Source organism: Triturus cristatus, chromosome 4_2 (genome assembly GCF_964204655.1).
Source record: "Triturus cristatus chromosome 4_2, aTriCri1.1, whole genome shotgun sequence".
Lineage (NCBI taxonomy): Eukaryota > Metazoa > Chordata > Amphibia > Caudata > Salamandridae > Triturus > Triturus cristatus.
Window position 1 is genome coordinate 259,673,628 of NC_140586.1, and position 16,719 is coordinate 259,690,346.

Genomic DNA, 16,719 nt, shown 5'->3' on the forward strand with positions numbered 1-16,719 from the left:
CCATTGGTCAACAGGCTGATGTTAGCCCAAGCTTTGTTCCCTCCATTCGCCATGCTCTTCTGACCCGGAGGTTTTACAACTTTCCACTCTCGGTGCTACTCAGAACCCCTCTGCCTCCGGGTTAATCATTCCTCCGCCACTATCTGCCAAAAGTTCTTATCTCTTCTGCTGTCATTCTATAACAGGGCCCGCTTATCAACCTGCCCAGAGTCACGTGACCATGACTACCCTATCAGGAGCCTGGGATCTCCTGACAGGGCCCATCCTGAAGAGGGATGCTGGCACTGCAGCAGGTCACCAATACTGGAAAAAGTACAGAGTCCGTGGGCAGACACACTACCTGTCACTTGCTGAATTCTGGGACATTTTTTGCTTCTCCGTCAACTTTCTCTGGAGGTTACCGCGGCCTGCTGCGTCCCAAGGCCAGAAAAGTTTACCAGCCACACCTTGGCATAATCAATGCACTATACTCTCAGCCCAAGGGCACTGTATATTTGCAGCGGACAATGTCATCCGGGACTCGCATTGGCGCCGCGCAGGACTCCGCGGAGCATGGGGTGACCTGTGACACCCTTGGTAAGTGTCTTTTTTACACAATTTGTCGCATGACTATTTCCACTTAAACTCGATGGTAGAATTTGAATACAATATTCTAATTTTTACATTTTGAGGAAAAATCCAAACTTGAAATAAGTGGGATTTCAAAAGGAAGCCGTGGGATTGTATGGCATTAAAAAATTGTTATTTTTAATTAATATGTGGGCTAGTGCTGCACGTGTGACCGGCAGCAGCACTAGCCCTGTTGCACTCATGCACGAAAGTGACGATGTGCGCGTGCTTTTAGGTTATACAAATAATCAATTCAAAAAATGCAAAGTGCAATTTTCGAAACAATCCTGTAACCACGAGCCAATCAGAAAGCTTCTTATTAAAATCATCTAGCTTCCTATTTATGCTTTGGAGCAGTTGTTTAGATGAAGCTGGGGACAGACCGGGGAGAAGTTAGACTATTATTTATTTAAGATGTTTACAAAGTTGTAAAAGTGAATCCAGAATATTTAGAATATTGTTTAGCCATTTTTCTGACAGAAATGTTGTTTGTGAAATTGTGCAACTGTCTCAAAGATGGGACCTAAGGGTGACATGCAAGCACCTAAGCAAGGCCTAAAACATTGTGGTGGGTGTAGAAGGGCGGGCGGGGGGGGGGGGGAGGGGGGCGGGGGTAAACAATCAATGCATATTTTAGTGGGATGCCTTCTTGTCCTAATGATTGTCTGCAGTACCCTACACAGACAGAGATATTCTTTGGCCCACCTATACGGAGTGTGATGCTCAGTGCAGCAAAGTGAGTTTTCTTGCATATCTGAGCGCTGTTTACAACAGTTGACCATGGTTGTATGTATATCCTACCCGTCGTTATTAACTTTGTTTGGCTTTTTCATAGTTTAAAAATGTTGCACTGTTTCTTTCCCCACTGTTTTCGACTACTTTAAACAAGTTTGTCACTTTTTTAAAATTGGAAATCCGTCAAAAGGCAATATCGCTCTTTCTGTTTTTGTATATTTTGTGAGCTTGTGATCCTGAAACGACATAGGTAGGATTATATATTTACAATGGCAGCACGGATTTCGAAATGTTTTCTGACAATCGTTTCTTTAAGGGCCGGCATGCATTACATTCTAATGATATATATATGCTTAAAAACAAATTCATATTATAGTTTTTTCGGAATATTCAATCGGCTGTTGCAGAGATCTCTGTGCAATGTGCAGCTTTGAATTTGGGTAGGGCTGACTCAGCCTGTTATCTATGCAAGAGCGATAACGTGCACCGAGTTGGGTGATGCTGCCTCTTGCTACATTGTGCCACGAAACCATTTATGTTGCAGAGTGTACTACGCAATTGGCTTTTCTTCAATTGTAATGCTATCATAGTATTATCACACTTTGTTGGCCATGCGCAGGAATGGCCTCTGCTACATGTAGCGCGCTCTAAATCAGATAACTAAATACATACATCCTCAAGCAAGGGTTTAGTGTTCATAAAAAATGTAGAGTGAAGAGGGTTATGGCGAGGGGAATGTTTATTATGTTGCTGTAACCTCGTGTAATTTCTGGCATTTCGCATTACACAAAATTACGCCATTATGTCACGGCTTGTTATTTCACGTCCATTTGGATAAAAAATTCTATTACGGGCAGGCGCGCAACACCCATTGGACTCACAGGGCTTCAGCCCCCCCCCCCCCCCCCCACCCCCCCTCCCCCCGTCGCGTGTGGCAGCCCGGGCTGAGACAGCTTCCCGGAGCACACACAGCCGCACCCGAGCACTTCACAGGTCTTTAAAAGACCATTTGCATGTTTGCATGTTAATGAGGCCTCGCTGTTGTTTCACCCCTTCTAAGAGCCCCTGCAGCTCCACTCTGCCTATGGCTTGAAAGACTCAGCCCCCCCCGAAATATTTTCTTAGCCCTCCCCGAAATTTGGCTCTAGTTGCGCCTCTGATTACGGGAATACGGGAATAATAACACCAGCAACAGTTGTTCATGACACGTTTTTGTTCGCTTTTCTTTAGTGCAAAATGCATCTTCGCCTTCAAAATGTACACAAGGACCCATTTTGCACCAAAATATAGAGCTTGGTTCCAGATTTTCATTTCATGTGACTCCCTGTAAATCCCCCGACATTTCGCGTAATTAAGCACAAGTAAATTGCACGAATTGTTCCACTTCTAGAGGGGGATTTTCATTAAGATACCCACGCATGGCATGATGAACATGGTGAACCACGCCTTGTTAACTCTGAACAAATGCTCTGTGTATCTGTTAGCATTCATTCATTTGTAAATGCACGGAAAAATATGAAAAGCATTAATAGACTGCTGTGGAATCACTGACAACATAAAAGAAGGTCGCACATATAGGCTCGTTCCAATGGAAATGTACAATACCATACAAAGAGTGTGAGGGGGTAAGAGTCCGAGAGTAAAGGGGGTCAGAGAAAGCGGAGTCTAAGAGAACAAGAGTGAGCAAGGTCACGAGACAGAGAGAGCACAATGCAAGAGAGCTAGAGACTGAGCATTTTAAGAGTGGCAGTGGACTGAAACAGACTCAATCTAAGAGAGATTGTTAGAGCGAGCAGAGTCTTGGAGAACCATAAAAAGTGATGACTAAAAAAGTCAGAGCTAGTGGAGTCGAAGAATTACAGAAAGCAATGCCTATAAAATAAAGAAAAACAAAAGTGTATGAGAAATGGAAGGGAAAAGTTTAAGCAAGTCAAAAAGAGAGCAGAATCAAAGGGAGCTGGAGCAAGTTGAGTTTATAAGAGTAAGAGAGGAAAAATCGAAGAGAGTCTTGATAATAGGGAGTCTAAGAGATTCAAAGAGAGTTAGCTTAAGTGAGTCAGTGAGAGAACAGAGTCCAAGAGAGCCAGGGAGTGATGTCTACGAGAGTGAAAAGGGCCAGAGAGAGTCAAATCGAAGAGAGCAAATTCTCAGAGTTAATTCTAAGAAAAACAAGGAAGAGAAAGAGATGAAGAGTCAAAGACCAGAGACACAGAGTGAAGTCTATGAACCACTTTTAAAGAGTTTGGCGTGTAAGGGAATCAGCAAAAGTATAGAATACAAGAGTTAGGGATAGTAGAGTTTAAGAATCAGAGAGAGGAAAGTGCCAGAAAGGGAGAGAGAGCAAAATCTAAAAGAACCAGAGAGAGCCTTGTGTAATAAATACAGATAGAAGACTCTAAGAGAGTTAGCAATAGGAGCAGAGATAAAAGAGTATAAGGGATTTACAGTAATGTAAACTTAAGTGAGTCAATGAGAGAGCAGGGTCTAAGATAGTCGGAGAGAGTGACTTCTCCGAAAGCGTAAGAGGGTCCAAGAGAGCTCAAGTGGAGAGCGAACTCTCAGAGAGTCAGAGAGAGTTCAGTCTAAAAGAGACTGAGGACCCGATTCTTGAAGGTACCTCTGAGTAGTAAAGTTACGAGTGCAGAGACTCTGCACTCTTAACTTCACTACACGTAAGTACTTTCGTGAATCGGGTTCTTAGAGACAGCAGAGCTGAAAAATCAAAGAGACCAGTGACAGATACCATTAGATATTGTGGCATGTAAGAGTGTCAGAAAAAGTATAGAATAAAAGACATAAGAAACAGTGGAGTTTCAGAATCAGAGTGAGAGGTGTCAGAAAGTGAGAAAGCGGAATCTGAAGGAATCTAAAGGAACAATTCAAATATAAAGTTAGATCAAAAGTCTAAGTTTAGACCTGAAATCCAAGTTTAGTCCTAATGTCTAATTTAGACCAAAAGTCTAACTTTAGTACTTTTCGGTATTCACAAAGGTAAGTTACTACTAGTAAGTTTACTAATAGTAAACTTACTTGTAGTAAAGTTACTACTAGTAAAATTACTAGTAGTAAAGTTACTAGTAGTAACTTACCTTTGTGAATACTGAAAAGTAGTAAAGTTATACTCTTGGTTTAAGTCAGACGTTAGGTCTAAAGTTAGACTTCTGGTCTAACTTTACCTTTGTAAATCTGGTTCTCAGAGAGAGGAGTCAAAAAGCAGAGCTTAAAAGAGAGTGCCAGATATGTTTAGACTAAAGAATGAGAAGAGTGTGTGGCAGAGAACAGTAGGGAAAAAGATGCCAAAAGCGTCCAAGTGCAGCTGAGAACACCACAGAGAAAGAATAGAGATTAAAGGGAATCAGTACCCCGGGTGAAGATACCAAGAAAGGCAGATGAAAAACGAGAAGGAGAGACTTAGGAACAAACTCAAAGAGTTAGTAGAAAAAGAGTGAGCAAAACATGAGAGATCAATCAGAGCAGAGAGGAAGAGCCTCACGTGGCCCTAGAGTTGGATAGAGGAAGGATTTTTAGCTAGAAAAGCGCAAGCGAGACAAACCATGTTGTCACAGAGCGGGCAAAGAGTAGGGGTTGTTATCACAAGCTGCGTAAGACTGTCTGGCATCATTACGCAGCCATCTTCCTAGTGTGGTTTGATTCCAAATCAAAGGTTTGCACTGGGAGTTTTGTTTGATAAAAACATTTTATGAGTATGCGGTTATTTGTTTGAACGGCGGAATAATGGTGGCTCATTCCAAAGGTAGGAGTGAACTGCACCTGGCCGGCTGTTCAGTGAACTCAGTCATAGCTGGCAGGTGTCACTGCTACCACAGAAACTGAAACATCTTCAACACTTTGGAATTTTGAAACATGTATAGGACTGGGAGGAGAATAGAAAGCAAAAATACCATACATAAATAAAACAAATGCAGAGCTGGAAACCAATTGTGAAATGGTGTGTGCGAAGTCGCAGCATTTAAAATATATATATTTTACGAGCTTCCCATCATCGTAAATCTTTTAAAAAACAAAGGCTGGAAACAACTTCTGCTAAAAGTATTATTACGTGACACAAATTCTACAAAACACCAGCAATTTTGGGAAGAAAATCACTCGTAAAACAATAAATTGTCTTGCAAAGCATGTTTATTTTTTGATGGCGGCCTTGTCCGTAAAGTTGCAAACTCACTACATTTTACGAACTCAGTGCAGTGCAAAGTTTGCCATCTTCATCCTGACAAGTTCGTTGGCTAAATTTGGAACTTCACCCAGCACTTATACACACCAGATAAAAACAGAATTTACTTTAATTACAAATACTTTCTTTTAATCTAGCACCTAAATACAGCAAGTGTATACCACAGATGGGACCGTTACTTCATCTATAGTATTGAATAGTTTATCCTATACATAATGTGCATAAAGTCCAGCACCATGGATAGCATAGCTGAAACGGCTTGCGTTTCTTGCGGTTATGGAAGCACAAACGTGAATCATTAATGTCAGTTTCTTCAGAGGTTGCTTTGCTCATATTTATGGGTCAAGTGTCTGCTAAGAGCGAAAAATATATGATTCGTGTTTCTAAAGCTAATACAGTTAAACACAGTTGTGTAATCGACGCGCATAGGTGTATCAAAGGGCAGTGGTGTGTTGTTACTGTGATTTGAAATGCACATTGGCATCTCGGTATGCTGCACCAGGCACCGGCATATCCAACATGGCGCCCACACACCCACGCTATCATGCAATAAAAGATAGCGGCGCGCCCTACTCTTTCATAGTAGAAGTTTAATATTCAGAAAGGAGAGCAGCAAATGCAAGACTGTATGCAGGGGCGTAGCTTCAGGGGGTGTCTGGGGTGTTACACCCCCCCTAATAAATGTATTTTTTGAAGAATAGTTGAGTACAGGTGCTTTCAGTTGGGTATAGGGAGGTGTCTGTCGGATTTCCCCTCGGATTTTTGCATGCACACTCTCTCATTTCTGTTTTAAAAGTCCTAAACATGTTATTTGACAAAATATTGTGTTTCTCTCACCTAGTACTCCTACCAATCTGCATTCCTCTGCCTTTCAACTGCCCCTTAAGCCCCCTCTCATGCGCCAGCGCCCTGCTTGTCGTATAATATATTTAAACATTATATGCTGCCAGCGTGATTGTCAGGAAATCTGACCCGCACCTTCCCTCCCACATTCTTAATGACCAAGCTACACCCCTGACTGTAGAGGCGCTTTCTCTACATGTAAAATCTGTCACATCTCAAGAAGGGACAGGTGATTTCGAGAAGTAATGTACAATTCTATTTAGTTAAAACAAAAAAATGTATTTATCTCTACAACATACAGATAGATAGACATATAGAAAGATATGACTGTTCAATGAATTCTGGTCATTTTTTTCAGATTGAAGAAGAAAATCCAATGCCGACTCCGCCCTCTGCGGAATTTAAACTTACCGAGGACAGACAAAAAATAGGGAACAGCAGGAGTCATTCTAGACTACTGCAAGACAATTAACTTATACAACAAGCATTGGCAAAGCTGAAAGTTCTCACAATTGTGACGCAGTAGCGGTCCGTGGAGGGAGTTCCGTGGGGCGATGAGGCGGGGCGGGGGAGGGGCAGGGTGGGGAAATGTAAACACCGGAATATGGATGAATGGAGGTAAGTACACATTTAAATAAATAAAACGAATTTCGTTGCGCACGCTGCATTGCATTTTGCGATGCAGCGCGCGCAAAGGAATTCGTTTTATTTATTTAAATGTGTACTTACCTCCGTTCATCCACATTCTGGTGTTTACATTTCACAACCCTGCCCCTCCCCCGCCCGCCTCACTGCCCCACCGTCACTCCCTCCACGGACCGCTACTGTTTATCACACATGCGCATACCTACAAAATAATGGGGGCACTTTTTTCTTTTCTTTTTAGTTACAGATACAACTCTGAACCAGCACTGGAGGGGAAGTGAAAGCAATGGGTTGGAGAATTGGAAGGGGAATGAAAGAAATGAGGGAGGATGAAAGGAAAGCAACACAGGGTTGGGGGATAGCTACACAGAGGGCACCGGTGGAGAAACAATGGGGAGAAGCACAAGTGCGAGAGCAAGAGGGAGGGGGTGGAAGGAAGCAGTCCAGCAACAGGGAGCAACGTGGTGTGCAGGGGGAGAATCATAAATGAGGAAGAAGGCTAGAAAACACAAACACTCTAATGGAGTGCTTCATGTAAGAGAAAAAATAAGTGCTCGAAAAGCAAGCAGTGGAAGCAGTGATGCCAGAACCAATCAAATAGTTTGTAAAGAGACAATGCTCCATGAGAGGGTATGATGGGCAAACAGAAGATTGACAAAGTTGGGACATGAAAAAGAAACAGGCAAATGAGTGACAAAGAAAGCCAACCAATGGTAAGAAATGGGTGGGCTCCAAGACCCCCGTGTGTTCTTTGTAAACCACAATGACTCTCTACAGACGGCACATGGGCTGTCTAGTAGGCTCGACCAAATAACCATGGGCAGTCTATGCCAGAGCTATTCAGATTTACTCTCAATGACCAATTACAATGGCCCTGACACAAAGCTCTATTCTGGATAGTTGAAAATGTGGCCATTCAGAATTGCTGATACATGAATGTACTTCAGCAACTCTGATTGAGCACCATTTAATCAAATAACCCCTGTGTTTGAATCATCCTGTAATAAAAATGGCTGTAGCAATCTGCACTTCCCAAAATCATCAAAAGTGATCGAGCTGTCTTCAGCCTTTGGACACAAAATCTGTCAATGTTTCTATTCCACTTGTGGAGCACATTATTGGGATTTTTATAAACAAACTTTGCTCTATACACGGATTGAACAAGGGGCATATTTATTTCTCTGTGCATGTTAGCAAATCATTTAACTCTCTAAGACGAATAGAAAGGCACTTCTGAATGAACAAATATGCGTTCAAGAAAAATATGCACCTTAGACAAGATTTTAAACCATGTTTGGAGGAGGATTAAGCATTGCAATTTACAGTGCGGGAAAACTGTGATGCAGTGACAAAGGCTTAACAACATTAGGACTCAGTAAAGGATTCTGGGAGATCAGGACAGCCTGTGAGGGAGGTAGAGGAATTAAGAGAACACTGTTTGCCTGACATCCATATAAACTGTTGTATAAATAGGCACCTACAATTACTAATGTATAGCTTGTTGGTTACATGCAAAGACATAAACAGTGTGAAGGAATTTAAGCTGGTATGCTTCATGGCATGGGCCTCACCATGGAAATGATGTGCTAAGGCGAACACCAATGCACATTAATTGGCACACATTTTGCTTGTTTGTCTGATATGGAATGGATCAAATGGCATTTCTTCCAGGGTGTAATATGGAGCAAGCTTATTTCACACTGTTTTTGATATTTACATAAGTAGTTGATAAAAAAAAAAATTCCAGTGTTTAAATGTGAAATATGGAACCTTGACTGAGGCACAATCAATCTGTTTTTTTTTTCATTCCATAATTTGTACATAGTATGCAAAATCAGTTTTTTTCTATTTGTTGACAGGTCATTTATTGGCTTTCATTCCTTTTTAATATCTCCACGACTCACTTAAGCAAAGCATCAGGGCCGGCGGTAGGGCGGTGCGATCGGTGCCACCGCACCGGGTGCTGACTCTTTGAGGGGGCGCCTGTTTGGAAGGATTTTATGGTTTAAAAAGCACCCGTTGCAGCATTGCTGGCCTCCTGCAATTTTCATACAAGAATAAAAATGTCAGGGTAACACCGGTGATTAATGTTGTTCCTGGAGAGAGGAGTTTTGTCTTGTGGGAGTTTTATCTCATTTTATGGTAGCACAGAGTGTTAATGTGCCTGCTGCAAAGAATGTGTACCATGCCAATCACAAAGTGCAGATAGTTTAAATAGGTCAGTGCTTTTGTCAGAGAGATCCTTTGGTTACTAGCAGTGTAGATGTTAAAATCCTAACATGGAACAGTGAGCTAATAACTGTCATTCAAGAGCTGCATGCAAACGGTCAAGGTATAGATTCGAGCATTATGATGTATTCCTGCTTCTTTCATTATTCTAGGGATCATTTCGGTAAAAAAAATCATAATTATTTAATGTAACCTCCAACCCTGAGGTTATGTTTTAAATTCTGAGTCTGTGCCTCTTCAGACCAAGCACTCTTAAAGTATACTGTCTACCAGTATGGATGACATGTGACTCACCTTGTAGTCTTCTGGCTTATGTAACATTTCCTATACACTGATTTACTCACATATGATTGATTGTCTATGTGTAATGTATGTGTGATGTTAAGTGCCCTGACACCCTACACTGGTATAGGCGGCATTATATAACTAATTAAATATATCTGAGAGAGAGTGGTTATGGAGACTTGAGGGGGCACTATTAAAGGGTGGTAGTGAGGGAATCTGTGGGGGGCACCCATGGTGGGCGCCAACAAACATTGTCGCACAGGGCGCCACCAGTGATAAAGCCGGCCCTGCAAAGCATTATACAATCAGCAACGGAGATGCATATGCTTCACGCTCTACTTTCTTTTTTTAAGAGATGGTCCTTCTTTTACTTTATGTAGCTCCCACTCCCTGCCCTTCTAACAGCTCATCAGTAGGACATAGAAGGCTATTGAAAGTGCATGGTGGACGATGGGTAGACCCAGTGATGTCCCAGGATGGTCAAAGTGTAAAAAGTGTCACATCTTTCCCCCTAGCAACTGCTGCATTGACATGAAAAAAGTATTGTTGAAAGTGTTTGATTTTATTGCATTAGCATTGGGATCTGATACTGTTCAATTATACACAGAGGTTGTGTTAAAGACTGAAAGAAATCGGATAAAAAGGATGTTCTTCTCTCTTCCTAGCAGTTGTTGCACATAGAAGTACCTTTAAATTGTGCAGCAGTAACACTTGTAAATTATAGAAGTAGATAATACATTTTTATTATTATTATTGCTATTGCTGTTGCTATTTTTATAATTATTGTTATTGTTTTTGTTATTATCATTACCCCTTAACTGCTGGGCCTCCCCTTCCCGCCCCAATTTCCACCTTTTGGCTAATTTGGTAGTTTGCAATTAATGCATAACATTATTTCAACATAAAGGACCCACAGCAAATTTGGGTCCTTTTTTTCAACATCGTGGGCATTCTAAAGGTACCCAGTGTTTGTGGCTTCCCCTGGAGAGGACCGAGAAAACAGGCAAAATATAGCAACATTTTGAGTTCTTGACGAAAATTAGGAACAAAGTGCTCTAGATAAAAGTGTCTGTTTTTTCCCCTCAAAATGGTATCAACAAACAATTTGCTGTGCTAAAAGTCACCATCTTCCTAGCTTTCAGGAACCTGGCGATCTGAATAAAAAAACTACTTTGTTACCACAGTTTTTGTATTTTTCAAAGAGGTGGCCCATTTTTCTTTTTTTTTGCGCTCTCAGCCTATGTCCAGTTTGTGGAAAAATTGGTATCAAGGAAACCTATGTATTTCTGAAATAGGCTCAACATGTGAAGTTAAAGATCACTGGTTACTTGTACATCTTTAAATGTGTGCGGACCCGTATTCGCATATGATTTAGAGGGTATTTTTCAAAACGTCTTCTTTCTTACACAGTGGCTTACATTTGGAAGGCACAAATGCAGCGAAATCCAACTGATGATAACAAATATCCTACTAATCTGTGCACCCACATGTCTTCCGATAAAAATGGTACCTTATTTGTGTGGGTAGGCCTAGTGCCTGCAGCAGGAAATGGCCCAAAACACAACATGGATACATTACATTTTTCTGCTAATAAATGACCCTTCTTTTGAAAAGGAGACCTAGCAAACCTGAACAATTATGAAATCTATATACCTGGGCAAATCCAGGGTGGAGTGATTTACATAGCTCTCACCAGGCTTTTTAACCCTGAATCCCCTGCAAACCTCAGACTTTGACAAAAAAAGTTTTGTCATCACATTCCTGTGATGAAAAGTTCTGGAATCTGCAGGCAGCCACAATCTTCCTTTCACCCAGCATTCCCCCAAGTCTCCCTACAACAGTGGTACCTCATGTGTGGGTAGCTCTAGTGCCTGTAAAAGGGAACCGACCAAAACGCAACATGGATACATCACATTTTGCACTCAAAACGAACCCTCTTTTTCAAAGTGGGTAGCTGTGGACTTAGGGATTTGCTCAGCTGGCTCCTAAGGAAAACTAGCAAACTTGCATATTTTTGAAAACTAGACACCTGGGGGAATCCAGGGTGGGTTGACCTGTGTGGCCCCCACCTGTTTTTTTTCCCAGAATTCCATGAAAATCTCAAACTTTGACTAAAGAAACACATGTTTCTCACATTTCTGTGATGGAAGGTTCTAGAATCTGGGAGGCACATATTTTCTACCACCCTGGCTTTCCACTTTTCCCCTGATAAGAACAGTACCCCACTTGTGTGGGTGGGCCACGAGATAAAGACACAAAAAGGCCCTAAAGCGCTATTTTGAGAGATAAGCAATCAGGGTAGCTGCTGTATTTAGGGCCATGTTCTGATGCCACTCATGCAAACCTACAAACTACGGACATTTTTTTTACAACTAAACAACTAGGAGATTTCAGGGTGGGGTGCCTTGCATAGATCCCATGAGGTTTTCTTACTCACGATGCTCTGAAAAACTGAAATGTGGCCTGAAATCACACATTTTCCTTACATTTCTGTGATGGAAACTTCTGTAATCTACAGAAATCCACAAAATTCCTACTACCCAGTGTTATGCCACTTGTTCAGATAAAAAAGCTGTGCCACTTGTGTGGCTGGGACTGTTGCCCGCAACAGGAATGGATCAAACCATGGTCTATGGGAGGCATTGCAAGGGGACTTCCATAGACCTTGGTTTGATCAGTTCCTGTTACAGGCACGAGGCCCAGCCCCACAAGTAACGCAAAGCTTTTATTGGCATAAGTGCGGTATGAATCACTGACAGACTATCGGGAGACAGAAAATCAACCTACGGAAATATCGACACAAAAATATCGAAGCCAAGAATATCGACATACTATCTACCAGCCGCGGCCCGTGGAGGGAGTTCCGTGGGGCGGTAAGGCGGGGCGGGGGAGGGGCAGGGTGGGGGGTTCTAAAAACCGGAAGATGGATAATTGCAGGTAAGTAAACAATTAAATAAATAAAACGAATTTCGTAGCGCACGCTGCATCGCAAAATGTGATGCAGCGCGCGCTACGAAATTCGTTTTATTTATTTAATTGTTTACTTACCTGTAATCATCCATATTCCGGTTTTTAGAACCCCCCACCCTGCCCCTCCCCCACCCCGCCTTACCCCCCCCACGGAACTCCCTCCACAGGCCGCAGCTGCTATCTACATTATGGTAAGTACAAAAATATTGAAAAAATAATATCAATGTCAAATATATCGTTAAAAAAATCGTTTTTTGAAAGTTACAAAAATAATGTAAAATAAAGTAAATAATACATATAATTAAAATAAACATAGTTACAAATATCTTAAAATGTTTAAAAATTATAACAAATATATATAATGTAAAAATAAATTAAACATATACATATAATATATAATATAAAGTTCAGGGAACAAGAAAAACGCACACTCGGAGGTTCTGCTCGTATTCTTTACTGAGCTATCGTTACGCGTTTCGACACAGCAGTGTCGAAACGCGTAACGATAGCTCAGTAAAGAATACGAGCAGAACCTCCGAGTGTGCGTTTTTCTTGTTCCCTGAACTTTGTTGGATTATCCGGCCGTAGGTTCGCCGGACAACGCACCACCTGACAAGGGTTTTCATCCCGGAAGGACCTGACGGAGTTTGTTTATAATATATAATATATATACTTACTTAATAATATATTTTAATAATTATTTTAATAACTTATAAATTGTTAAACAATATCTCATAAATTACAAATACATCTCTACACATAAAACAATAATATAAATAATAATTAAATAAATATATATAACAAATAAAGAAATGCAATTATTTTTAATATTTTTAAAATTATTTATATGCTACATTAACTAAAATAATAAAAAAAATATTAGATAGCGGAGGGAATAAAATTACTATTCCAACTCCAAACAGTACAACAGTAGGTCAAATATTGGATAGCGTAGGGGTAAAAATTACTATTCCCACTCCAGTGAGTGCAACAGTAGGGAAAGTGTTGGATAGCGTAGGGGTAGAAATTACTATTCCAACTCCAGTGAGTGCAACAGTACCGAAAGTGTAGGATAGCGTAGGGGTAGAAATTATTATTCCCACTCCAGTGAGCTCAGCAGTAGGGAAAGTGTTGGATAGCGTAGTTGTAAAAAATACTATTCCCACTCCAGTGAGTGCAACATTAGGGAAAGTACTGGATAGCGTAGGGGTACAAATTACTATTGACACTCCAGTGAGTGCAACAGTAGGGAAAGTGTTGGATAGCGTAGGGGTAAAAATTACTATTCCCACTCCAGTGAGTGCAACAGTAGGGAAAGTGTTGGATAACGCAGGGGTGAATTTTACTAGTCCCACTCTAGTGAGTGCAACAGTAGGGGAAGAGTTGGATAGCGTAGAGGTAACAATCACTATTCCCACTCCAGTGAGTACAACAGTAGGGAAATTGTTGGATAGAGTAGGGGTTAACATTATTATTCACACTCCAGTGAGTGTAACAATGCGGAACATGTAGGATAACATAGGGGTTAAATTAACATACTTATTAATTCTTTTCCCCCCAAAAAATAACATATTAATAATTAATTTACAAAAATATTAATATTAAATACCAATAAAATGTAATAAATATTTACTTAAATAACATTAAATTACTTCCCACCCTATTCCCCTATAAACGCACAAACCGCTACACAAAAAATATAACACAATAATTAAATTATTAATGAATCAATTAATAAAAATTAATTACCAATTAATAATCAAATAACAATAAATTAATAATCAATACCAATTAATAAAAAAGTTAATGTACTTAATTATAATAAATTACTTCCCACCCTATTCCCCTATAAACCCACAACCCGCTACACTTAACAAATAACACAATTAATGTAATTATCAATTAATAAATTAATAAAAATCAATTACCAATTAATAAATAATTAACAGTAAATTAATAATCAATACCAATTAATAAAAATTTAAATGTACTTAATTATAATAAATTACTTCCCACCCTATTCCCCTATATACGCACAACCTGCTACACATAACAAATAACACATTTAATTTAATTACCAATTAATCAATTATTAAAAATTAATTACCAATTTTTATTTAATTAACAATAAATTATTTAACAAAATACAATAAATAAAAAATAATAAGAAATTAATTATAATTAATATAATTTTAAATTAATCAATTAATAAAACGTAAGTACCAATTAATAATTAACAGTAAATTAATAATCAATAAAAATACATTCAAAATATTAATTAATGAATTATAATTAAATTACTTTCCACTCTATTCCCCTATAAACCACAACCCGCTCTGATACTAAAACACAAAATTTACTTTAAAAAAATTACTAATTTCTAAACATTTAATACATATATTTAAAAATAATTAAAAAACATTACAAAAAATGTTAAACACATACATATAAAATACATACTAAAATACATAACACTAATATAAATATCGATATTATTAACAACGATATTTTTGCTAACAATATTACTTACTTTGATATTACTTACTTCGATATAAAAAAAACGATATTACTTACCTTAAGGTCAATATTCTGGTCACCGATATTCTTGACTTCGATATTCTGTCCCTACGATATTTAAAACTCGATATTACTGTAGGTCGATAATAAAAATTGATATTATGACTGCATACCGTGCGGTATCATTGGGTAGGAATTTTGTGGATTTCTGGGGATTCCAGAAGTTTCCATCACAGCAATGTAAGGAAAAGGTGTAATTTCAGGCAAAGGTTGAGGTTTGCAGGGCACCGTGGGTAAGAAAACTTTGTGGGATCCTTGCAAGGCATACTACCCTGGAATCCTATGGTTCTCGAGTTTTCAAAAATGTCTGCGGTTGGTAGGTTTCCATGACTAGTGGATGAGGACTGCCCCGCATCCCACAGCTACCCCTATTGCTGATCTCAACACATAGGTGCCGATTCCGATTAGTTAAAAATATTCCCCGTACGAATCGTATCCGGATTTTTTTACGTACGAATCGTACAAGTCCCGTACAAACTGGCAAGTACGATTCGTATGTTAAAAAATCCATACGAATCGCATTGGGAAAATTCCCCGACACGTCCTCGGGTCGGAAAAAGTGTCCGACACGTCCCCGGACAGTTTTACGTATGAATCGGGAAACTGAAGTCCGAGCGCGCAAGTACGATCCGTCCCGTCCGTCCGAATGCACAACCGTATGCAAAAAACACCGTACGGAGCGAACTCCCATAGCAACCATGGAGACGTCCAAACATGTGCCCGCATATGCGCCGAACACCCCCCCAGCCCACCCCCCAAGTACGTGCCGTACCCCCAGCCCCCCCATGTATGCACTGTACCCCCAGCCCCCCCACCATGTACGCACCGTACCCCCAGCCCCCCATGTACGCGCCGTACCCCCAGCCCCCCATGTACGCGCCGTACCCCCAGCCCCCAATGTATGCGCCGTACCCTCAGCCCCCCCATGTATGCGCCATACCCACACCCCCGTAGGTACGGCGTGTACCACCACCCCCCCGTAGGTACGGTGCGTACCACCACCCCGTAGGTACGGCGCGTACCACCACCCCCGTAGGTACGGCGCGTACCACCACCCCCGTAGGTACGGCGCGTACCACCACCCCCCCGTAGGTACGGCGCGTACCACCACCCCCCCGTAGGTACGGTGCGTACCACCACCCCCGTAGGTACGGCGCGGACCACCACCCCCGTAGGTACGGCGCGTACCACCACCCCCCGTAGGTACGGCGCGTACCACTACCCCGTAGGTACGGTGCAGACCCCCAGTCCAATAAGTGTAGGCATTCACCATTGCAAGTGGGACAATATTTGGAGTTAGCCACTCTCTCCTGGCCCACATGTAAAAACAACACCCAAACAAATCAAATTACTAATTTCTAAACATTTAATACATATATTTAAAAATAATTAAAAAACATTACAAAAAATGTTAAACACATACATATAAAATACATACTAAAATACATAACACTAATATAAATATCGATATTATTAACAACGATATTTTTGCTAACAATATTACTTACTTTGATATTACTTACTTCGATATAAAAAAAACGATATTACTTACCTTAAGGTCAATATTCTGGTCACCGATATTCTTGACTTCGATATTCTGTCCCTACGATATTTAAAACTCGATATTACTGTAG

The 16,719-nt window shown here is 40.5% G+C and overlaps 1 protein-coding gene across 4 annotated transcripts in view; it reads left to right on the plus strand.

Moving 5' to 3' along the window:
• The first annotated feature begins 267 nt into the window (after positions 1 to 267).
• Positions 268 to 16,719, plus strand: part of NR5A2 (nuclear receptor subfamily 5 group A member 2) — a 325,502-nt gene continuing 309,050 nt past the window's right edge. The window contains exon 1 of one of the 4 annotated variants that reach the window (XM_085601455.1): positions 268 to 576. In XM_085601455.1, coding sequence (XP_085457581.1) covers positions 276 to 576 — 301 coding nt within the window. In that variant the 5' untranslated portion in view covers positions 268 to 275. Of the gene's footprint in view, positions 577 to 1,290; positions 1,346 to 16,719 lie in introns of those variants that run through there. The other 3 variants (XM_085601457.1, XM_085601456.1, XM_085601459.1) reach the window with 3 other exon arrangements.